Source organism: Mesoplodon bidens (genome assembly GCF_964165515.1).
Source record: "Mesoplodon bidens genome assembly, chromosome: 13".
NCBI lineage: Eukaryota > Metazoa > Chordata > Mammalia > Artiodactyla > Ziphiidae > Mesoplodon > Mesoplodon bidens.
Genome location: NC_138169.1, coordinates 9,223,844 through 9,248,089, shown reverse-complemented (window position 1 = coordinate 9,248,089; position 24,246 = coordinate 9,223,844). Strand labels below are relative to the sequence as shown.

The 24,246-nt window shown below is 40.5% G+C and overlaps 2 protein-coding genes across 2 annotated transcripts in view; one reads left to right on the top strand and one right to left on the bottom strand.

The window, feature by feature from the left end:
• PPTC7 (protein phosphatase targeting COQ7) overlaps positions 1-17,389 on the top strand; it is a 41,763-nt gene extending 24,374 nt beyond the window's left edge. The window contains exons 2-6 of the mRNA XM_081253092.1: positions 481-660; positions 6,673-6,871; positions 10,432-10,555; positions 12,103-12,232; positions 13,330-17,389. Of these exons, the coding sequence (XP_081109218.1) occupies positions 481-660; positions 6,673-6,871; positions 10,432-10,555; positions 12,103-12,232; positions 13,330-13,388 (692 nt within the window). The 3' untranslated portion in view covers positions 13,389-17,389. The remainder of the gene's footprint in view (positions 1-480; positions 661-6,672; positions 6,872-10,431; positions 10,556-12,102; positions 12,233-13,329) is intronic.
• Positions 17,390-19,478: 2,089 nt separating this feature from the next.
• The window catches only part of RAD9B (RAD9 checkpoint clamp component B), a gene marked incomplete at its 3' end in the record, with an annotated part of 30,138 nt that continues 25,370 nt past the window's right edge, over positions 19,479-24,246 (bottom strand). Inside the window, exon 11 of the mRNA XM_081252283.1 lies at positions 19,479-19,607. Within this exon, the coding sequence (XP_081108409.1) occupies positions 19,479-19,607 (129 nt within the window). The remainder of the gene's footprint in view (positions 19,608-24,246) is intronic.

Here is a 24,246-nt window from a genome sequence, read left to right as displayed (position 1 = left end):
CGTGCCCCGGTCCAGGAGGATCCCACATGCCGCGGAGCGGCTGGACCCGTGAGCCATGGCCACTGAGCCTGCGCGTCCGGAGCCTGTGCTCCGCAACGGGAGAGGCCACAATAGTGAGAGGCCCGCGTACCACAAAAAAAAAAATCCGTTTTCATTCCTATAAAATACAACAAAGATTAATAACAAATATTTCTGTACAAAGATGAAAATCCTGCTGAAATCGAACTCTTGGCTGGGAGGCAATGCCACCCTGTGGTAGCTCATGTGTTTATTCATCAATATATGAAAGATCAGATTCTAAGTAGAGAATGTGGCTTAGGGAGTATTAGTGTATAATACATTAAACCTGAGCACTTTTTATTCTGAATTTCAGGGTAAATAGATGTACTAGTATGTTGTAAAATTAATATTAGGAAAACAGGGGTAAGAATTCCTGAGACGTTGGTAAGAATATCCTTTGAATGTAAATTTCTTTTTTAGGGGTCGCAGATGGTGTAGGAGGATGGAGAGACTATGGAGTTGATCCGTCTCAGTTCTCAGGGACTTTAATGCGGACATGTGAACGGTTAGTAAAAGAAGGACGGTTCGTCCCGAGTAATCCCATTGGAATCCTCACCACAAGCTACTGTGAGTTGCTGCAAAATAAAGTACCTTTGCTTGGTAAGTAGATATCCTATGTGTTTTCCTCTCTAAAGAAGCCCAGGAGATGGTTAACAACAAAACCAAGAAAATCACTTACCAGCCCAGCTCTTTTTCTGAGGCTCTTCCTATTAAGCAATTTGATGGAGAAGCTGTGGGCAACACCAGAATACATAATACTGCTTGAAATAGATACAACCACTTTGGAAAACAATTTAGAATTACAGAATAAAGTTAAACATGAGCAGATAGTATGCCCCAGTAGTTCCACTTCTGGGTCTTTACCCTAGACTAGAGAAACTCTTGCACATCTGTGTATCAAAAGATAGGTACAAGAATGTTCATACTAACATTATTTATAATAGCAGAAAACTGGGAACAACCTAAAAGCCCATTTATAGTAGAAAAACGCATTTTGAAAAGGAACGAGTTAAGGTTGCATGCAGTACTCAGGAACATGTTGTTGAGGGAAAAGAGGACATTGCAGAATATCACCTAACAGTCTGATTCCATATATTTCAAATTCAGAAACATAAACAAGTAAAACTATATTGTTTAGGGATTCTAAAATATAAAAGAAGAAAGAAAAGCAAGTGGTTGTATAATTGGGATAGTGATTCTCTCCCAGGGAGGAAAAAAGAGGATAGGTCCAGCATGTAAAACTCAGTTGATTACCTGTGAGGAGTTCAGGTTGCAAATTGGCTCCCCAGCTACTAGCAGTTAACATTTAGTCTGTGTAGATCCCTGTTATTCTTGTATTAGAAAATTTACGAATACCCAGTGTTTGTTTTCTGGTATGCTAATGGAGCATCCTTTGGCTAAGCTTCTACATTTGTTTGTTAAATGGTCTCTTGGGAACTTACCCAAGCCTTCTAAGCAGGCTCTCAGAAAGGGTGTTACTAAGTTTCTGCTAACTGCCAGCATCTTTCTGGTTACTAGAAGGCCTCCCTCCCAATCACCATGCACATTTAAAATCAGCCCTCAATGTTCAATGTTAATGGAGATCTCCATGTTGTAGAATTTTGCCTTCAATTTAAAACCTTTGTAAGAAGGGGTACTTTTCATCATGCTACCATCTTCTGTCTTCTCTGTGCTGTGATTAACTAGCTTGTTCTCCTAACTGAAGAGAAATCTTGTCTAGAAGTTTCAATATACTGGTTTGTCTTAATCTGCTGTTTTGGGCATGCAATCTTGAGCTTGCCTGATACCGTAAAACATCCTAGATTCTATTTCATCCCTGTAAACTTGCCGTATGACTTTGGGCAAACCACTTAACCTCTGACCCCTTATTTCCTATGTCAACTGGATAAATCTTTTTTATGAAAAGCAATGACTTAAAGCTTCTTGCAATACTCAGAAACATGTTGAGGGAAAAGAGAACATTGCAGGGTACCATCTAACAAAAGAACCTGTAGACAGGGACCAGGGGCCTGAGTCTTCTGCCAACACCACCCCACCCTGCACCCCACAGTGCATTTACTAAATTACTGTGACTTGGAATAACCTGTTAAAACCTGTAACAACTATCCTGATTTTGTACTTTGAAAGCTCTGTTTTCTGCTGCATTTCTTCCTTGTTCCTACTTTTTCCCCTATGCACCTTCATGTAACTGGGAGAGCTTAATAAAATAAATTTAAGGACACATAAGAGTTTTTCTTGCACTGAATATTATGACTACCTCTTTCTCCTAAAAGACACGTTGAAATAATCCTTCATTACCATGTTTGACACATATACACTTCTCTCTTACCTTATCTACACATCTCTAACCTATGTGTAACTAAAACTCAAGTATATTTTGGCAAAGACAGGCTGCTGAGTTTTACTGAACCTCAGCCATAATTGCAAGTAATAATTTTATAAGATTAGGTGATCCTTTTTTAAAAATTCTGCCATGGCTTAAAAGCCTATAACATAATTCCAATATAAAGGGCAAGCTGATAGCTGTAACCACTTATTTCTTGAGAATTTCTAGCTGCTTTTAGGTCTGGGTTGGCATCACAGGCTAATTGTTGACATATTATTTCCTCAGAAACCCCTAAGTGGATTTAGGTCTTATGAAGCCAACATATCTTAAGAATTTGAGGGGTTAATCTCAGTAAGGTTATCCCTTTCTTTGTTTGCTGCACAAAAGGCTTAGTGGTAGTTTACAGAATAAGGGCCAGGTGATAAAAATACTTCCATGTTAGCGTGGGGGATTTGCCCAGGGACCTGTCTGGATTGCTCAGTCGTCGGAACATTCAACACTGTTGTTCTTAGCACTCTTCTTTGCCAGTTTGTTCCTCTCCAAACACGTAAGAATGGTGAGCTCTTCTCCCAGTATTAGGCTACCAGGGCCTGAGCCACTGTACGCGTCAGTAATGTGAAGAGGCAGAGGAGTTGACACACTGTGAGCCCAGATGATTCTGTAAGGCTGAGCTTCCCTTCGTTGGTGCTGCTTTGCGTATTAAAGCTCTGTCTATCGCTCACGAGGACCATTTTGATTCTAACGCAGTGGGTTACTGCCACAAGGGTAGCAAAATGATAGCCTGGATTTGTCAGTGAGTAATAATGAGTCAATGTGAGTCCTTCCTGCAGCACAATTTTCAAGGCTGTGCTACTCATCTGTCATTTTTTTGTTCTCAGTTAAATTAATCCCATCAGCTTTCAGAAGATCTTTTGTGTGGTGATTCTATTAATGACGTAAATGATTGGAGTTTTTGTGCATTGAGTTAGGAAGGAAGGGTAATTGGTGATTTTAGCTCTAATACAAGCTATGGAGTAGGTTCTCTGACAGCATGGCCAGTTAGTTACAATACCAATGTTTTTCTTTTCTTTGACAATTAATGGGTAGGGACTAGATAGCTTAGCATTAAAGTGTCAAGTTTGTAGCCATGCATATACTGTAGATAACAAGGAAACAATTTCTGAACATTACAGTGACACAAATGCTTATATTTAAGTGTTTTTAAATTAAGTTACACATTTTCACTAAGGAAAAATTAATAACAAAAATTAAATTACCTATAATCCACTAAGAAAACTTAATTTTTTAGTGATTATACTCCCTGACTTTTTTTCTTTGCCCATAGAATAATAACAACAGGAATTGAATCTACTGTGTGCTCACAATAGCCCCAGTGAGGTAGATTTGTAGGCATTTTTGTTTCTCATTTTGTTAGGAAGAAACTGAGGCCTAGAGAGAATAAGTGGTTTGCCCACAGTCATGTCATGTGGCTAGAAAATCACAGAGCACTGGGATTTAACACAGCTGGTTCCACAGCCTGTTTATTTTGTTTCTTTTTGCCTTTTAATTATCATTTTAGCAGGTTAGCCTTTGCCTACATATTGTGCTTTTTTAAAAAAAAGAATTAGAGGGCTTCCCTTGTGGCGCAATGGTTGAGAGTCCGCCTGCCAATGCAGGGGACGCGGGTTCATGTCCCGGTCCTGGAAGATCCCACATGCTGCGGAGCGGCTAGGCCCGTGAGCCATGGCCGCTGAGCCTGCGTGTCCGGAGCCTGTGCTCCGCAACGGGAGAGGCCACAACAGTGAGAGGCCCACGTATCGCAAAAAAAAAAAAAAAAAAAAAGAATTACAGTAAATTTCACTATTTTTTTTTAAATAAATTTATTTATTTATTTTTGGCTGCATTGGGTCTTCGTTGCTGCGCACAGGCTTTCTCTAGTTGCGGCGAGCAGGGGCTTCTCTTCATTGCGGTGCATGGGCTTCTCATTGCGGTGGCTTCTCTTGTTGCGGAGCACAGGCTCTAGGCACGCAGGCTTCAGTAGTTACAGCATGCGGACTCAGTAGTTGTGGCTCACAGGCTCTAGAGCACAGGCTCAGTAGTTGTGGTGCACAGGCTTAGTTGCCCCGCGGCATGTGGGATCTTCCCGGATCAGGGCTCGCACCTGTGTCCCCCGCATTGGCAGGCAGATTCTCAACCACTGCGCCACCAGGGAAGCCCAGAATTTCATTATTTTTGATGTACAGTTCTTTATATTTGATATCACTTTCTTTTAAGGAAACTTCAATACTAGCTTATAGTCACTTGTTTCACTTAAACTGTCTTTCATTTTCAGATATATTTCTCTCACACAATTTTAGTGGCTATCAAGTAGCTAACACTTATTATGTGTTGTAAGTGTTTGACATGATTTAACTAATTTTTTCCTTACAAACAACTCTGTGAGGTAGTTACTGTTACCCCTATTTTTATAGATGAGCAAACTGAGGCACAGACAGGTTACATAATTTGCCCCAGGTCACACAGCTAGTAAGTGGCAGAGCTAGCATTCAGATTCAGGCAGGCTGACGACAGAGTCTGTACTCCTAAGTATTATGTGATAGTGCATAGCTTTCCATTGTATGGATGAATTGTAAAATAATCAATCCCTTTATTTTATTTTATTTTATTTATTTTTTTTTAATTTTTTTAATTTTTTTTGCGGTATGCAGGCCTCTCACTGTTGTGGCCTCTCCCGTTGTGGAGCACAGGCTCCGGACACGCAGGCTCAGCAGCCATGGCTCATGGGCCCAGCCGCTCCGCGGCATGTGGAATCTTCCCAGACCGGGGCACGAACCCGTGTCCCCTGCATTGGCAGGCGGACTCTCAACCACTGCGCCACCAGGGAAGCCCAATTTTATTTTTTTTAATTTATTTATTTAATTTATTTATTTTTGGCTGCATTGGGTCTTCGTTGCTGTGCACGGGCTTTCTCTAGTTGCAGCGAGCGGGGGGCTACTCTTCGTTGTGGTGCGTGGGCTTTTCTTGTGGAGCATGGGCTCTAGGCACGTGGGTTTCAGTAGTTGTGGCAGGCAGGCTCAGTAATTGTGGCTCATGGGCTCTAGAGTGCAGGCTCAGTAGTTGTAGCGCACGGGCTTAGTTGCTCCGCGGCATGTGGGATCTTCCCGGACCAGGGCTTGAACCCGTGTCCCCTGAATTGGCAGGCGGGTTCTAACCACTGTGACACCAGGGAAGTCCCCAGCCCCTTAATTTTAGATGTTGAGGTTGTTACCAGTTCTTTGTGATCTTATGCAGTGTTTTTGTACTTAAGTCTTGTTTGCATCTCTTATTATTTTCTTATGATAAATCCTCACAGTAGAATTGCTAGATCAAAGGATATGCACATATTTCAGGGCAGTATTGTCCTTTAGAAAGGTTATTTAGTTCTGCTCTCTTACCACTGTGAAATGAGAGTGACCATGTTTCCTACACTAGTGCAGTGATCATTTTTTAGAAATATATTTATAGACCATTTACATTTATTTCTTGGTGAACTGCTCATTTTTCTATTTTGCCATTTTTCTGTAGGTATAGGTTGAAATTTTAGCACTTGAAAGCACTTTCACTAATTGTACTGTCAGCCTCAGTCTGGGGAGGGTTATGTGAGCTGTGTGCTGCAAAGGTACACAGAAGCTTCTGCTTGGAATGTGGTCTCTTCTCTCTGAACAGGTAGTCTCTGTAAAGTGAACAGGTTGATTCCACAAGCTTCCTGGGAAAATTGGTCTTGTTACTTCATAGTGAGTCAGTCTGCAGTAAAAGTTCTTCATGACCTCAGCAGATGGAAATTCTGTTTAAAATTGTAGTTATGTGCCTTTTCTTAAATGTTAGTGAATTTCACAGAGAAGGCTTTCTGCCTATGACTAATGAGAAATGTCATGGAAACGTAACATGCTCCTTCTGGCATTTTAAGTATTAAAACTTAATATCTCAACAACATCCTTTTGAGCATTTGACATAGATTATAGCACTGTTGAAATAATGTGGTTAAGTACCAGCCATTTTTATTGTTTCCTGTCTCTGCAAGTGGAAGAATCCAAATCATCAGTGGCACGCTTAACTATGCATAGTATAAATCCCGTTTTCTTTCCCCGTCATGTTGATCCTGATCAGGTTACTAGGGATATTGATATGGAGCCATAACTAAGAAAGGTCCTGTTTAGGCAAAGGAGATTCAAATTATGGCATGTTGCTCTTTGGGGTGATATGACAAAAATGTGTATGCAGAGACAGCCTAGAAAGAGAAAATAAATGGAGATCATTTTTGTTTCTAGGTAGCAGTACTGCCTGCATCGTGGTGCTGGACAGAACTAGCCACCGCTTGCACACAGCAAACCTGGGCGACTCAGGCTTTCTGGTTGTCAGAGGTGGTGAAGTTGTGCACCGATCAGATGAACAGCAGCATTACTTCAACACTCCGTTCCAGCTCTCAATCGCACCCCCCGAAGCCGAGGGAGTCGTCTTGAGTGACAGGTAACCTCCCCTTTCTCACCAACAGGTTCCTTCCCATTCCCCTTAACTACAGTGTTGGAGATAGGCATTTTCCATTCTCATGTGAGAAAAGAAGGCACCTTTTAGTCTGACAAGGACCTTTTAGTCTGACATCGAAAGATACTGTGCTTGAACTTGATATTTCAGCCAAGTTGAATTCTGATAAACACCTGATAATTTGACCAGACTATGAAAATACTATTTCAGGCTTATAGAATATCAGTTTTTCATACCAAGACCACATGGTACATACAGTTGTATTTGTTAAATTGTGTTGGAGAAATGAGTCATTGTTTGTCTGTGCCATTGCCTATACAAGATTTTGCATACATTATTAGGGAAGAATGCAAACAGACATCTGCTTTATTTATCAGAATAACTTCCTGATTCTCGGGGCCTCCTATAATATGCATCAAATAGAACTTGCAGTCCCTACAAAACTTGTCAGGCGAAGTTAACTTTCAGGAAATGGACTCAGAGGTGGTCTGATGGTGCTCTTGACGTGTTCTGTTCTTTTTTTCTTCTGACACCTTCTCTCAGTTCATTTTTAAATGGTCAAGAACTTTCCAGGAGAATCAGTACTTTTTTGAATCAACTTTCACAGTTTTATCTTTTCTAAGATCAGAGTACAGAGTAACACTAAAACAGTCTCAGATTTCACTGCCTTTAACAGCCTTATAGGGCTTGACACAAACATTGTTGGCAATTCATAAATGTGGTTAAATGGGTAATGAGCCCTTTGTAAAAGTAGAAGCATTCTAGCAAGTGCTTATTGTCTCTACTTAATAGTTCTTCTTGGGCCAAATCTTAAGTCCAGACTAAGATAAAATGATGATTACTGCCATCTTTTAAACTGGAGTGAGCATACTGTATAATTAAGTACTCAGTATTGCCCATCTGAAGTCTATTGCTGACTCCTAGAGAGGGGGAAGCAGTTTTTTACTTTCAGATTAAGGCAGATTACCATAATTGGAAGAAAATTTGATTATAGGCCCTTCTTCAGTTGGCTATAATGCACATCAATATTAGCCCTGTTGGAGTGGGGAGAACTCAGAACCCCAAGGCCTTCGCAGATGTCAAGTTCAGCTAACAGTTTTTGGAGAACAGTGCTTTAATTTCCCTTTACTTGATCCTTGTTGTTTTGGCTTCTGAGTGCTAGAGCGGCCCTGCTGTACCTCACACGCTATCTTTGGGACAGTGTGGTCAGGACAGCACTTGGCCTGGCCTGACAGTGAGGTGGAGGTTGCTTCCCCTGGAGCCCAGAGGCAGCGTGCTAGCATGTGATTTCAGCTCGTGTTTCGGTGTAGTCAAAAGTTTCCAGCAGCACAGTATGTTCAATCAAAATGGGCAAAACTGCAGCTGGCAGAACACCAAGCTCATGGGTGGGAGTGTTGGGAGAAGAGGACGATCTGTCCAATGGCAGCGAGTCTCTCACAGACAGAAGAGCAAAGGACACTCCTGGGGAAAGAAAAACCTCAGCATAAAATAGAACTTCCTTGCCAACCTGGTCATTAGTCTAAACTTCTAGAATCTGATTAGTTTCCAAAGACTGAGCAAATGTGAAATGTCTTGTATTGTTTCTCTTTATTCCGTGGAAGAAATCGACCTGGTTTCTACCAGTTTTACAGTCTTTTTGAATTTTTCTTATTTTTTGGTCTTTTTTGTTTCCCAGCTGCATGTTATCTCCTTAGTTATTAGTCCCTCTTATCCATAAAATATTATTTTAAGCTTAACTTACAGATTTCCTTTAGTAGCTGTTCTTACAGAATGTTTACTGTATAACTGTGTAAGCGAAAGCTAATTTGTTCCTTGCCAAAAGCCCGTCACAGAACTTCTAGATGTGCTGCTGCTTTCCTCAGTCAAGAGAAGATGAACTAGAAATATCCTCAGTGTGCTTTGCGTAAATCCCCAGCAGGCATGGGTGGGCTGTTTGTTTTTATGTCTTCTCTTTGCAAATTTTATAACATGTCAGTTACACAAGTTTTTTCTTGTTTTTTTTTTTTTTTTTTTTTTTTAATTTATTTATTTATTGTTAGCTGTGTTGGGACTTCGTTGCTGCGCGTGGGCTTTCTCTAGTTGTGGTGAGCGGGCGTCTCATTGCAGCGGCTTCTCTTGTTTTTTTGGAACACCGGCTCTAGGTGCGCAGGTTTCAGTGGTTGTGGCACACAGGCTCAGTAGTTGTGCCTCACGGGCTCTAGAGTGCAGGCTCAGTAGTTGTGGCACACGGGCTTTGTTGCTCTGCGGCATGTGGGATCTTCCAGGACCAGGGCTCGAACCCGTGTCCCCTGCATTGGCAGGTGGATTCTTAACCACTGTGCCACTTTTTCTTGTTTTTAATCAAGCTTAGGGTGCTTTGGTTCTGGCCCCTCCATTCTGGGTCAGTGTATGAATTTTTTCCTGGCTCTTGTTCCCTAATTACAAGTGAAGGTAGATTATCAGATATCTCACCTTTCCCTCACCTTGGAGGCTTGGAAGCAGTGGAGCTGGCCTTTGGAAATGGCTGAGAACCAGCCTCTGAGGGAACCATTAACTCTTTGAATATATTTTCTCTTCTCCCCACCTGTGGTTCCCCCCACCCCCCGTTCTTTATATCTGTTTTCTTATATCTTGTTAAAAGTTTGACACAAAAAGATGTAGTAAAAAATCAAGCTTCTGTCCCTACCCCATCCACACATTCTGTCCTCAGAGGCAGCCACTGCCAGATTTATTCTCTGCATATAGAAGCATCTCTCTCTCTCACACACACACACACACACACACACAGAGTACCTTCTTCTCTTCATTAACAATATAGTAATGAGTTTCCCCCAATTTGGAGGGTCAGTTACTTTGTTTCTTCCATTCATTAGATATTACTTGAAGACCTACTGTGTGCCAGGCACACTAATAAATAAGTAACCTGTACATGATGAGCACTTTGTAAGCCCTAGGAGACACACAGTCCTTACTCTACCAGAGTAAGTATGAGTTAGTAATCCTAATTTGGTATTACTAGTAATATACTAGTAATTACTAGTATTATAGTAAGAAATACTATATTGCAGGTATTTCATATGAGTTAATTCTTACAGGATTTGCATGCTCTCCTCCATAGTGCTCAGTTATTCCACTATAACACAGCCTCCTGAGAGCCAAATTCAAGCCTGCAGGGAAACTGATGAGTGGAAAGTGAATAAGAGAGGATGGAATTTGGCTCTAAAGAGTTAGGAAACAAAGACTCATTTCCACCAGGATTGTAGAGGCATTTTAGTGTCTGACTCAGAAAAGAACCCTTCCGCGTTTTAAACCATGTGCGACTAATCATCAAACTCAGTTTTACTTGATAGTTTTAGTTAAGCTTTTGAAATATTTATATCAGAGTTTTCAGTTAATTTCTTTCAAGGTTAGAAATTTCAGAATGCTGGTTTTTTATTATTGACTGCTACTATATATTAGTTTTCCTTAAAGCCTCATTACATTGTAGCATCATTCCCATTGGAAACTTTTAACAGTTATCTCTAAAGGGCTCTGTTAACTTTGTCCCTATGCTGTCCTTGTCACAGCCCGGATGCCGCTGATAGCACATCTTTTGATGTCCAGTTAGGAGACATTATCCTGACGGCGACAGATGGACTCTTTGACAACATGCCTGATTATATGATCCTTCAGGAGCTAAAAAAGTTAAAGGTAATTAACTCAAAGGTTGGCCTTTGGAAACAGTGACCCTCTCTGGGCAGCTGAGTTTTATTCATTCAGTTGCATTATCTCTTTTTGTAGTTTTGGAAAGGACTATTTTGTGAATTTAGGAAAATAAAAATGGTTCTAATCTTTCAAACAATGGTAGATGGAAATATTCACAGTTGGAGAACTTGAGGGGAAAAGAGGCTTTTCATCCAAGCCTTTATTTAGTAGGGTGGTAAAGGTAGGAAAAGTCCAGATGGGTGATTTCTTGTTTGTGTTTTTAATGGTATTTTAATTGTATTTAATGGTGTTAGTTGCTGGTTGTCTTTTTCACTTTTTATTCTCCTAGCAAACTCAGCAGGTGTTCAGGCTGGGAAAGATAGGAAATCATCATACCAGAGCCAGCCAAGGCAGCAGCCAAGGGCAGCAGGCAGCTAGGGGCCTTGATGTGATCTGAGCTGTCATCAGTAACGAAACTGTTCAGATTTGGCCCATACAGAGAGTGGAAGGAAGTGAAAACCAGTCTGCATATTCTCCTGGCTTTGTAAAGTACTGACTCTGGGGAAAATTAGTCTTTTCTCATGTTTTTACCACTAACCACTATGACTTTGAGTAAGTTTCTAAACTTTTTAAGCAATATTTTCCTCACCTGTAAAATGGTGGAGTGGTACAAAAGGCCTGTTTTGTAGGGCTTTGGTAAGGATATACCAAGACCGTGCATTAGAAACCCTTAGCACCACGCCTTGTCTGTGGGGCCTAGTAAAGGTCAGGCACTTACACGTGCTGGCAGTGTGCTCTGTGTGGTAACAGAATGACAAGCAGAAATGACACATTCCCTGCCCTTATGGAGCTTACATTCTAGTGGAGGAAGAGAGATAATACAGAGAAAGAAAGAATAGCTATAATGGTGGTGGTAAATAAGAAGAAAAATAAAGTAAGGTGAAGGAATACAGAATAGAGAGGGATTTTCAGTAGGGCAACTGGCAGCCCTTACTTGGAGAGCACACTGTGCTTGGCCAGGGGTGCGTTCCCAAGCAAGGAAACTTTTGAGGTCATCCCGAAGTGCTATCAAAATCCGCCCTTTCAACCCCATCCCATTTTAGCAAGAATGCCTTAAGAATTTCAACTGAGAAAAAAAACCCAACTATGAAAATTCAAGGGACTTCCCTGATGGTCCAGTGGTTAAGACTCCACGCTTCCACTGCATGGGGTGTGGGTTTGATCCCTGGTCAGGGAACTGAGATCCCACATGCCACATGGCGCGGCCAAAAAAAAAAAAGGAAGAAAATTCAAACTTCAGGACCCAAGTCCATGCAAAGGACTTTCTAATTGACATCTTATGCAGGCAGCACTGGTGATCTCATTCATTTTAGTCGAGGTATAATGTTTCATTGTCTTCTCTAACTGGAATAAAACTTAAATGGTGGAAACTATGATTAGATAAATGTTACTGTCTTAAAAAGTGATGCTTACTGTGTGCAGAAATGTTTACTGTGTGCAGAAATCATGTGAGGCATTCTGGTAAAAATAACTCCCTCTTGTTTTCATATTAGAATTCAAATTATGAGAGTATACAGCAGACGGCAAGAAGCATTGCTGAGCAAGCTCATGAGCTGGCCTATGACCCAAATTATATGTCACCTTTTGCACAGTTTGCATGTGACAATGGATTGAATGTGAGAGGTAAGCATTCTTTAGGAAGGTCATAGGGACTAACTGGGGACATAGAGGATGGGAGCATTCTGGGCTGTGGGTGAGGCAAACTACAGCACTGGGGTGAGACTGCTGAGGTACCCTCTCCCAGCTGTGAGCCTTTGGGAGCAAGGTCAGCAGGCTCTAACACTGAAGGACAGAGCAAGTGCGTGTCACCACAGAGGTGCCCTTCAGAACTGAATTTAATTGGCTGCAGAGGCAGGTGGAACCTGAAGCCCTTTATTGCTGCCACTGCACTGCTTGGACCTGAGCCCCAAAAGCCTCCGAGCTCTGCCTGGAGGGCCTGGACATTCCTAACAGTTTAAACATTCTGCCCTTCACGAGTCTGACATTTCACTTCTCCCTTCCTCTGGCTTTGTGGGACTCATTGACAGTCTTTGCCTGCCACATTGCCATGGCAGGTTTTGAAGATGGAAGTAACGTTAGACTGTCCTTGCCTAAAGAGTCTCCCTATCTACTGAGCGATAATATGTAGCTTTGGGAGCAGGCCAAGCAGCTCCGTCTTGGCGCCCCGATGACACGCTGATGCTGACATGTCAGAAGTAGGAGAGTTGGTCAGTTTCTTGCTGGTGTAATCTTAGGGTATGTAAAGCGTTTCGTAGCTGTCCAGGAAATACTCAAATAGAAAAAAGCACATGCCGTAGCTGATTGCCAGACCAGAATACAAGACTATTACTAGTTTCACAGCATGGGATATGTTTGTCCAAATTAGGATTGTGGGTATAACATGTAACTTGTTTGTCAGGCAGAATTAATCTTAGCCACATTTGGTCGTTGTTGCGATTGCTATAAACACAGGATATGGGGGTGGCCATTTTAACAGAGCTGTTGTAAAGGAGCAGGGAAGGTTTTTTCTTTTAAAGCTTCAATTAAATTACATGTAATTTCTTGGTGCGTTTTAACTATTTATCAACTGGTTTCTTTCCTTTTTTCTGCCAGAGTATATTGACAAACCAAACCTGCCTGAAATGCTAGTATTTGCTTCCTAGTATTTATTTATTTAGGCTTACATTTTTTATTGACTTTTCCTTTTAAAATATATAAATACGTTTTCATTTTCATTTTAGGTGGAAAGCCAGATGACATCACTGTCCTTCTCTCAATAGTGGCTGAGTATACAGACTGACTCACCTAGGTGTCAACTCCTGCCTCTCCTTTCATCATCCCAAATTCTCCCCTACCGTGTGTGCTGATCCTGCTGGCAGGACCATGTTTCTTTGCTACTGATCTCAGTGGCCAGTGATGTAAGCCTTTTGCCTGTCTTTTTGAGACCCCATTGAGATCTTTGTTGAGAACCACTACTGTCATTCACTAGCTCATATCTGCCAGCAACATTTGAAGAGAATCAAGATTTGAAGATTGGCCTTCACTTCACATTGTCCTTTCCATGATGGGATGGAGGTTTTCAAAGCCAAAATATCTTATTACTTTTCAAAAACGGTTGAAGTATTGAAAATGAGTAATATTGGTAAAGTGAATTCAAAATTAGAATGTTAAAGGGATTTTAAAAGTCTAACACAAATTGTATGTTATGGTACATCTACTAGAAACATACGTTGTTCATCAAAAGATATGTTACACGTGTACTATACAGTCTGTGTTATGATTGGGTGTGTGGCTTTATGTTTTCATTATAAACTCCTCTGTTTTTCAGGGGCTTATAATCTTGCTCTAAAACATTGTTCTGGATTACAAAATCTTGATCTGGGGGGCTTTTTTTTGGCTACAAGTTGGAAGAAAAATTCAGTTTAGTTCTATATGTGCAAATGTTTCATGGTTTTTAAAAGATGATTAATTGTGCTCCTGTGATGAAAGTTTCAGCAGTTTATTGATTACTGCATATCACAGGCTGGTGGCCTGATCTGCAGAGGGGTTTGGGGAGACTCCTTACCAAAAATTTTTAATGGAAATATTATTCAAGGTTATAAAATTCCTCAAAGCCTACAAATTTAATGTTACAGCTGAAATTCCTCCCAGCTGTCTGATATGATGCCCCCGTGTGGGAGCTTTAGGCCCACAGGCCTGATGGGTTGAGAATGGAACAGCTCTAACTTTGAATTTTGTTGGCCTTTGATGGTCACACTATACCCCTTGTCTCACTCTTAGACCTGTTGTTAGTAGCCTTGCTTTCTATAGAGCATGTACCAAATTCAGGGAGTCCATGTGGAAAGAACACTGTGGGCAGCGGCACAGGAGTCCACGAGGAAAACTCCTAGTGATGATATGACATTTGCATTTGCCCTACACAGAAATTTAGGGGTTTCTGAATCAAGCTTAATGTTTACAGTTTCCGAATAGCCATCTTGCAGTGTATAGTTTCCTTATAAAATTACCCCACATTCAGTTTTTCCATTATCTGCAAACTCAAACTTATTTTTAAGGTTTGTGTACAAGTCGACTGCTGTAAAGATATATATTTTTGGGTCAGTTTTTTTCCTTCATTAACTTCGTGGTAGAAAAATATATATACTTAGAAATCCTTAAATTAAAGCCATGTTTTATATATGTCAGGTAACATTGGTGTATAGATGAGAATGCAATTAAACCTAATGAGAATCTACTTGAGAATATAGAAAGTCTCTTTCTCTAAAGGAGATACTTACTCCCTGGTTTATTGCATTAAAACTTATGTTTGAGGTTACCTCAACTTGTTTTAAAAGATTTTGTTTTGTGAATTTGTACTGTATATTTGAGTAACTGTCAAGCTTTTGTTTTATTTAAAATTGTTTAACATGTACCATGTACATGTCATTACTATATTTCAATGCATCATGCTTGTAACAGGCATTTCATTTATAATAAGAATGAGTTATTCATTTGTAAGCCGTTCAGTAATTTATCTACTATTCCTAAATTGGCATAATGTTAGATATCTATTTTGAATCACCTTTAATTACATGTCAGAATGCCTTAACTACCCTAACTTGACAAAACAGAATTCTTTGGTAGAGGAGATGGGGGGTGGGGTGGGGGGTGGAGAGAGACTCTGTTTAAATAATGAGAATCCATCGTGCTGTGATAAAACACAGAAGCGTGAGTGGCAAGTGGCGGGGTATTTATTTTGCACAAACTATTTGCAGTCTCTGTGTATTTAAAAAGTAAAGAAAGTTGCATCCAGAAGGGTTTTGTTGGAAGGAATACATTTACACTTGGGCTGACAACTTCAGTTCTTTTGTTGGGTTTTTAATTATTTCTGGTCAGAGGTATGGAGCCTTATGATCTGGATATATTTTGTATTAATTTTCCAATGCATACATTTAATTCCTGGTAAGAGCAGTGCTGGTCACGTCACTGGCTTTCTCTGCACTCATCTAAACCCCTCAAACACAATCTTTTTTTTTTTGCGGTACACGGGCCTCTCACTGTTGTGGCCTCTCCCGTTGCGGAGCACAGGCTCCGGACGCGCAGGCTCAGCGGCCATGGCTCACGGGCCCAGCTGCTCCGCGGCATGTGGGATCCTCCCGGACCGGGGCACGAACCCGTGTCCCCTGCATCGGCAGGCGGACTCTCAACCACTGCGCCACCAGGGAAGCCCCAAACACAATCTTCATAAAGGTAGATTGATGGCTTTTTACACAACTCATTTAATCAACTTACTCTTTTTTGAGAAATGAGCATTAGAAATTGACAGTGTGTTTGTTCCAGGGATGTTGGAAATAGTGGGACAAGAATTGAGTTTCACAGGGGAACTGACTTTGGACCTGGCCTGTAGATTTGGGACACAAAATATTTTCTTTTTTTCCCCTGCCCATTTTGTGTTATGCACTTAATTTTATGACTGCGGGGGTCTGTTGGAGTGCTGCTTAACAAGTAACTCTCCTTCCACTGTCAGTGGTCAGAGGCTGTGTAGTACTCATACTGGAATTTTCCATGTCACAGGACCCAAGTCTTTGTGGGGTGTGCCTGAGATATACCACTTGGTGGGTCTAATTCTGAACTTGATGTGTTAATTGTATTTTAAATCAAGCAGTATAAACACACATATTGATACATTTGCCTCACGTAGTGGACTTTTATAACAAAAGAGAATTTGGATTTCTAATTTACAAATGGCAAATTATTTATCCCTCTCTGGATGCACCAAAGACCAGTAAAGTTTATAGCTTTTCCATCTATATTTATAAAGCAATACTGTATTATAAAAATCAATATTTTTATCACATGCTTGAAATTTTTATTTTGTTCTGTTTTAAAGTGTGCACTCTAAACATATCAGAACCTTATTTCTTCCTGTGAACTTAAGCTGCCTGCGCACAAAAAAGAATTCACTGAATGGATACGCAATAGAGTCCATAGGCTCCTAAAAACTGAAAGAAGAAATGAGGTGGGGAAAACAAGTTACTTGTCCTGAATTACTGTACTGGCTTGACATGGTTGATGGGTACTAAATCACAAAAGAATCCATTCCAGGTGTGCATGTCTGGGAGTTGGGCTGTAACTAGATTAGAAACTAGATTTCGAGCTTTGCATGATGGGCGAGTATCTTATCACATCGGTTGCATTCGTTCTGGATAGAATAGTAGCTTTCAGTACCGCCTTCAGTACCACCAACATACCACATCATGTAACAAGGCAGTAATTGTGGGAATTCACTGAGTCAGTTTTGAGTGTTTTGGAGATTGTAAACAAGATTGGCTAGAACTGTAAATGTTTGTACTTCTGATTAAGTTCATGGTTCCTTGTCACCTTATACCAGCTATCTTTGGTAGAAGCTACAGCATCCAATTTTCCTGGAAACTCACATTTTTGCATTTAACAAATTTTACAACATCAAAAAACCAAAATCTGCTTATAAAACAAAATGTGAAACAGAAAACATTTGGATTCTATTGTTTAAAAAAATTAAATTCTTTGCAAAATTGAACTTCAACTAAAAATCGACAGTGTCCATGTCAAAATTTTAACTGTGAGCAGGTAGTTTGTGGCAAAGATGGCTAAATAATGAAGCAAGTCTGAATTTGTGTATACTAATGAGCTGCTTTTTTCTGTTGAGACTATCATTATTTGTCTTACCCAAGAGGCAATGACCTGAATTGGATGTCTGAAGTATAACTTATGCAGGAATAGTTCTGTAAATACATTTAAATAAACTGTAAAGATATTTAATAAATATAGTATTTATACTAATCTGTGTACTCCTTTTAATTTGAGTGGTAACAAAATAAGACACTGGCCCTTGACATCGATTTTGTTGGTCCCTATCATGTCCTCATTTCCAAGCCTCTTAGTCTAGCAGTGACTCCATACTGTGTAGCTATCATTTCTGTCTTTTACTAGTTTATTCACTAAGGCTCTTTTTCACCAGCTCATTTACTACATCAGTTTAGCTTCCTCAAAAATTCATCAAACTGGATTAATAATTGAATGTAACATATAGATGGTTTCCCAGCTGAGAAGGCTTTTGCATCTTCTAAATGGTATGTGAAGTCAAACAAAAATCTGGTGTCATTTAAATTTAGCATTCTGTATCCAAATTCTAAAATCCAAACTATATACAATTTGACAGTGTAACTATCTTTTACAGACCAGTGCTGCATCTAGGTGATGACTGATGATGATGATGATGCCTTCACAGCCTAAACTGCCCTGGCCCATTTCAGTGAGCGAACAAGAAACTTCATCCTCAGCAAGGAGACCTACAGTTACTCTCGGGTATAAATGTTCTCTGTGTAGTCATCTGCATTTATTAGGAATATGTGAAATTCAGTGTTAGTCATCAGTGTAAGCAAAAAATACATAAATCTTTAGCCTACAATGTGAAATTATGTGGGCATTGCCAGTTTCCAAAAAAAGCTTGATGAAAGCCCGGTTTCATTCACTGAGGAACATTTTGGGATGAACTTGAGTTTTTATTAGGTTATTGTGGGTAGCTATGACTCATTACCAAGCTACAAGAGCCAAACTCATTCTGGTTTTAGTTTGAACTCTGTTCACAGTTCGAAAGTTTACTAATCCACTCAGCCACCTTTGTCTTATTATTAATTCCTCACAAAATCTAAAGCACAATTGCTTGCCAGTTAACATTTCCTTGTGATTTGATGGTTTCACAGGCTTAACAATTAAGGTGTTACAAAAGTCTAGTTTGTCAGGTTATAACTGATTCTAAACAGGTTTGGGAGAGGGAGAGGCACACATCATAAGATGTTATATAACAATATTTCTGTGCCAGATTTTTTATTCTGTGCAGGTAAGAAGCTAATTCTTAAAGAGGCAAAGAACAGAGACGTGCATCTTCCACCTCATTCCCCTCCAAACCCAGGCTTTCTTGGCAGTGGAGGCTGTTGCTCTATATCAGATAATACAGAAATAATTTTTTGGCATCACTTCTTTTCTGCATCACACTGCAAAATTTTAAAGTCATATTTTTTTACTTAAAATCTTAACAAAATATAGCAAGCAATAGACCAAAAATGTTGTGGCATTACATGCATAACTTTTTACTATGTCTGAAAGCACCAAAACTCAAATGTTTGCAATCAAACACAGAAGATAGCTGAACTCTACAAGCCATATTGATGCACTCAAAATGGCTGCTAAAGAAAGTTTAAATACCTTTATAAAACTGGTAAAGAAAATGCTAAAAACTCTAGTGTGAATGTGCACTGAATTGAAGAATTCTTTTTTATTTTTTTAAATTTTATTTATTTGGCTGTGTTGGGTCTTCATTGCTCCACGCGTGCTTTCTCTAGTTGCGGTGAGCAGGGGCTACTCTTCATTGCGGTGCCCGGGCTTCTCATTGCGGTGGCTTCTGTTGTTGTGGAGCATGGCCTCTAGGCATGCGGGCTTCAGTAGTTGTGACTCATGGGCTCTAGAGTGCAGGCTCAGTAGTTGCGGCACACGGGCTTAGTTGCTCCGCAGCATGTGGGATCTTCCCGGACCAGGGCTTGAACCCGTGTCCCCTGCATTGGCAGGCGGACTCAACCACTGCACTACCAGGGAATTCCCTGAATTGAAGAATTCTAATGAGCTTTTTCCCTGCACAGAAAACTTCTCCCTCCCAAGAAGCATAATGGATTTAAAGCAAATTACATTTACTTGAAAAGCAGCTATTTCTAGATATGGTTGTTGTATAAGAAGATGTTTAGAAAACCAGCAGCCCATTATCCATTTCAAGGAAGTCCAAGACAATATCTTCATAGGCTTAAGTGTGAAAATGAGTTTGAGGTGCAAGTGAGCCAGTAAATGGGTGGGGGGCCAGCTCAGCCATCATTAAGTGTTAGAATGTAGAAAAACTGCCATTATTCACGTCCTCTTCACTGTCACTTGCTGTTGCCAGACTGTGGAAAGGGTGGTTGAAGTGTTCTCGTTGGTCAGAAGAAACTGCTCCAAAGAACATGCAAGAAAACTGGAGGGGAAAAAAGTAACTGTACTGTCTATTCAAAGCAAGTTAGTGCTCATCAAATACCCCTTTTCAGAAACTCAGCCAAGGTGGTCCCCCTAACTTTAATAGTGATGGTTCATGAAATACCCAGAACCTTCTTGAGTGACCCAAAACATCCTAAAATAAAACCCTTCCCTGGACTCCAAAGGCACACAGTGTGGGATCAGTGGTCTGCTTCTGACTACCTTGCCTGAGCCATTGAAACTAACACCAGGGACTTCCCTGGTGGTCCAGTGGCTAGGACTCCGCACTCCCAGTGTAGGAGGCCCAGGTTCAATCCCTGGTCGGGGAACTGGGTCCCACATGCGGCAAATGCAACTAAAGATCCCACATGCCGCAACAAAGATCCCGCGTCCCACAACTAAGACCCGGCGCAGCCAAATTAGTTAATTAATTAATTTTAAAAAGAAAGAAAAAAAGAAACTAACACTAAGGCTGTGGGAGACAGAGATAAAGGGAGACACTGTAGGCCATCCTGCTCGACTCCATCCATCTTCTCTCCTTTTCCCTCCTGCTGCGACAGAAGCAGCTACTCCTGACTAGAGCCAGTCCTTCTCTCCCTGTCTCTGACTCCCAGCCCCTCCCATGCCTCTCCTCTACTGGATAAAAATGTCAGCATTTAAAAATAATTAAATGTCTCTCATTAAAATATATAAATAGCCTCATTCCCTTCCTCCCTCCATCCTTACCTCTGCTGTAGAGTTGTCTACACTTGCTTTCTCCCTTTTCTCATTCTCCTATTCTTCCATCCTATCTAAAAAAGCTCCTGACCCTCACACAGAAGCACTTCTCAAGATGGTCACCAAAAATTGCCAGATCCTTAAGCCAATTACCATTTTCAGTCTCCATCCCACTTGATAGTCACTCGGACACTTTCTTCTCAAACCTTCCTCATGCTGCATTCTCCTGGTTGCTCTTAGACTTTTTAGCTGGCTTACCCTCTTCTACCAGCCTTTGAATCAGGGTTTCTCAGCCTTAGCACTACTGACATTTGAGGCCTGATGCTGCTTTGTTGTGAGGGCTGTCCTGCTCGTGGGAGGATGTTGAGCAGCATCCCTCGCCTCTGCCCACTAGATGCCAGTAGCACCCTCCTTCCTGAACTGTGACATCCAGAATTGTCTCCAGACACTGCCCAACGTCCCCTGGCCCTGGTTAAGAACCACTGCTTTAAATGATGGCAGTACTCTCCCCTGCACCCTCTCCCTAGGAACTTTCATTCACACTGCTGGCAGAAATTACTATGTATGTATATGTCAGGGAGTCTCACAGAATTTGAACTTCATATATCCTACTACCTACTTGATGTCTGCCACTTAACATGTCCAAAATAGAATTCATGACCTTAGTGAGCATTGAACCTGTTGCTCCAAACCTTGATACCTCCTTTTCCCTTAAGCCCCGTAACCAATCCATCACAGAGTCCCGCTGCTTCTACCTCCTCAATTAGCTGTCTACTTTGGCCGCTTCTCTCCATTGCTACTGAATCACCATCTCTCAGATGCCACAACTAAACTTCCATTCTTGCCTCACTGCATCCCATTCTGCACATAGTAGCTGCAACTAAGGTTATCTTTCAAAAATTCAACTCTGGCAGCCCTCCCTGTTAAAATCCTTCAAATACTTTAAATGCCACAGTACTTTATATGGCCGTTTACATGGCTGTTTACATCTGGCATGAATCGGCACTCACCAATTACTCTAGTTTCATTCACCCTGTGCCATTGTTTCACCCTGCCTATCTGCCTGCTAACCACACTGGTCATCCTCCAGTTCCTTAAAACCAGCACGCTCCCTCCATCACAGGGGCTTTTGCACATGCCACACATCCACTCAACTCCCCCCTACTACCTCATCCTTTCCAGTTCAGCTCAAACACCAATTTCAAAGAAGACTTTCTGACCTCCTAGATTAGGTCAGTTCATACCTTAAATCCTCTCAAAGCACCTTAAACTTTTCCTTTATTGAACTTACCACAGGTTTTTAAAAATTATCAAATATTTAGTCATGTGACTATTTGTTTAATGTCTATCTCCCTCCGAGTCTATAATCAAGTTTAGGAACCTTTCTTGTTTATTTTGCATACCATTGTATACCCCACATCTACAACACAAGGCCCTCAACAAATACCTGTGGGAGTTGCATGGTAGGTAACAAGAATGAATAAATGAATGATTCCTGTTCTTGGCTCATCCTCACACATCAGAAGGTGAAGATGGCCTCTGCATGGGGCAGTTCTGACAGCAGCTGTTGAACCCTTGCTCCAGATGAAACACCCCAAATTAGCTGTGATATAGCCTGTGGTAGGCAGAATGATGGCCTGCCCGCACCCCCAAAGATGTCCATGTCTTAATCCCAGGAGCCTGTGAATATGTTATATCACATGGCAAAAGGTAATTAAGGTAGCAAATGGAATAAAGTTGCTAATCAGTGACCTGGACTATCCAGGTGGGCCCAGTGGACTCACAGGATCCTTAAATGTGAAAAGCAGAGAAGAATCAGCATCAGAGTGAAGCAATGTGAAAAGGACTTGACTGGCCATTGCTGGTTTTAAAGCTGGAAGGAAACCACAATCAAAGAATGCAGGTGATCTCAAGAAGATAGGAAAGGCAAGAAAGCAGATTCTTCCCTAGAGTCTCCACAAAGGAACACAGCCTTGCCAACGCCTTGATTTTAGCTCAGTGAGACCCATTTTGGACTTCTGAACTGTAAGATAATTTGTGTTGTCTTAAGCCATTGAATTTGTGGTAATTTGTTTTAGCAGCAATAGGAAACTAATACACTGGCTTTGATTTTAATTGGAGGCATAGTCTCAGTTGCTTCTGAAGAGTCTAGTGTTAACCAAGGTCAAGAGCCAAAGGCTGGAATTGACCTAATGATAGCATCTGTGTCTGTTCAATGTATAATATCATGTGCAAATAGCTCTTCATAATGCTTACTGTGCTACATTAAACTAAAAACCTACTAGTTTACTTTGGACTTTGAGAGCTGCCCTGAATTTGCCATTGACTTAAGATAAATGTCATTTGCTACCCCCTCTTTTCCCTACCTACTCTTTGGCCTTTAAATCTTTCATGGCTGGATGATCAAGCCCTTCCCTGGTATATAACAGTCTTCTAATGGAGAAAGTTTATGAATGGCCATACAACTTGGAATTAGTCCAAGCCCTATACAAATTGGGTAAGAAGATAAATTATTATAAAAATTTAAAAATAATATTCATATTCTCTTAAAAATAGAACTACCATACAATCCAGCAATTCCACTCCTGCCTATTTTTCAGAAAAAAAACAAAAACGCTAATTCAAAAAGATATCTGCACCCCTTTGTTCATTGCAGCATTATTTATAATAGCCAAGATATAGAAGCAACCTAAGTGTCCACCGATAGAAGAATGGATAAAGAAGATGTGGTGTGTGTACACAGTGGAATATCACTCAGCCACGAAAAAGAATAAAATCTTGCCATTTGCAACAACATCAATGGACCTAGAAGGTATTACGTTCAGTGAAATAAGTCAGAGAAAGACAAATACAGTATGATTTCACTTATATACGGAATCCAAAAAGCAAAACAAATGAACAAACGTAACAAAACAGAAACAGACTCATAGATACAAAAAACAGGTGGTTGCCAGAGGGGAGGGGTGTGGAGGGATGAGTGAAATAGGTGAGGGAGATTAAGAGGTACAAACTTCCAGTTACAAAATAAATGAGTCATGGGGATGAAATGTACAGCGTGGGGGAATACAGTCAACAATATTATAATAACTTTGTATGGTGACTTTGGTCTCTGAAAACTGCCCTAAATTTGCTATTGACTTATTGTGATCATTTTGTAATGTATAGAAATATCAAATCATTATGTTCTGTACCTAGAACTAACAGAGTGTTGTAGGTCAATAATACTTCAATAAAAAATATGATAATAATATAGATATTTCCCCCATTTTGGTGCCCCTGAGAGCTGTATATAACTTATTGAAAATCCACAATGGAAAAAAATATTGGTCATTTGAATATTAGAATATAGTAATACTCCTCTACAACAGTTTAATTTTGAAAATGCCCTTTCCCAAAGTAGAATACTACCATATTATTTATCTTTTTAAATAAGGTGAATTAAAATTGATTTCATTTTGGAATTTTGTGATACTACTTGAAGGATTTAAAAATTTTTCTTAGCCTATCCCAAACCGGGGCTGAAGGTTTGCCAACCACTGGTATTCCTAGTGCATCACTAGGAATACAGAGATGCGTAAGACTCAGGCCTGTCCTCGATGAGCTCACAATCTACCTAGTGGAGTAACAAGCATATTTATTAAATTATTACGTGACATTAATAATGAATAAAACAAACAAAATGATTTGATTAGAATGAGAAGACTTCAAAAAGAGACGTATCACTTGAGCTGGGTTTTGAAGGGTGGGTAGGGGTTTGAACGGTGAAAAAAGGAATACTATCACCCCAGACTGTAGGAGCAATAGTATGAACAAAAGTAGAACACAAAAGCATTTGCTGAATGTTTCCACTAAGATCAGGAACTAAGCAAGCATGCCCACTCTCTCCACTGTTAATGTTGTACTAAAGATTATGTGCTAACACA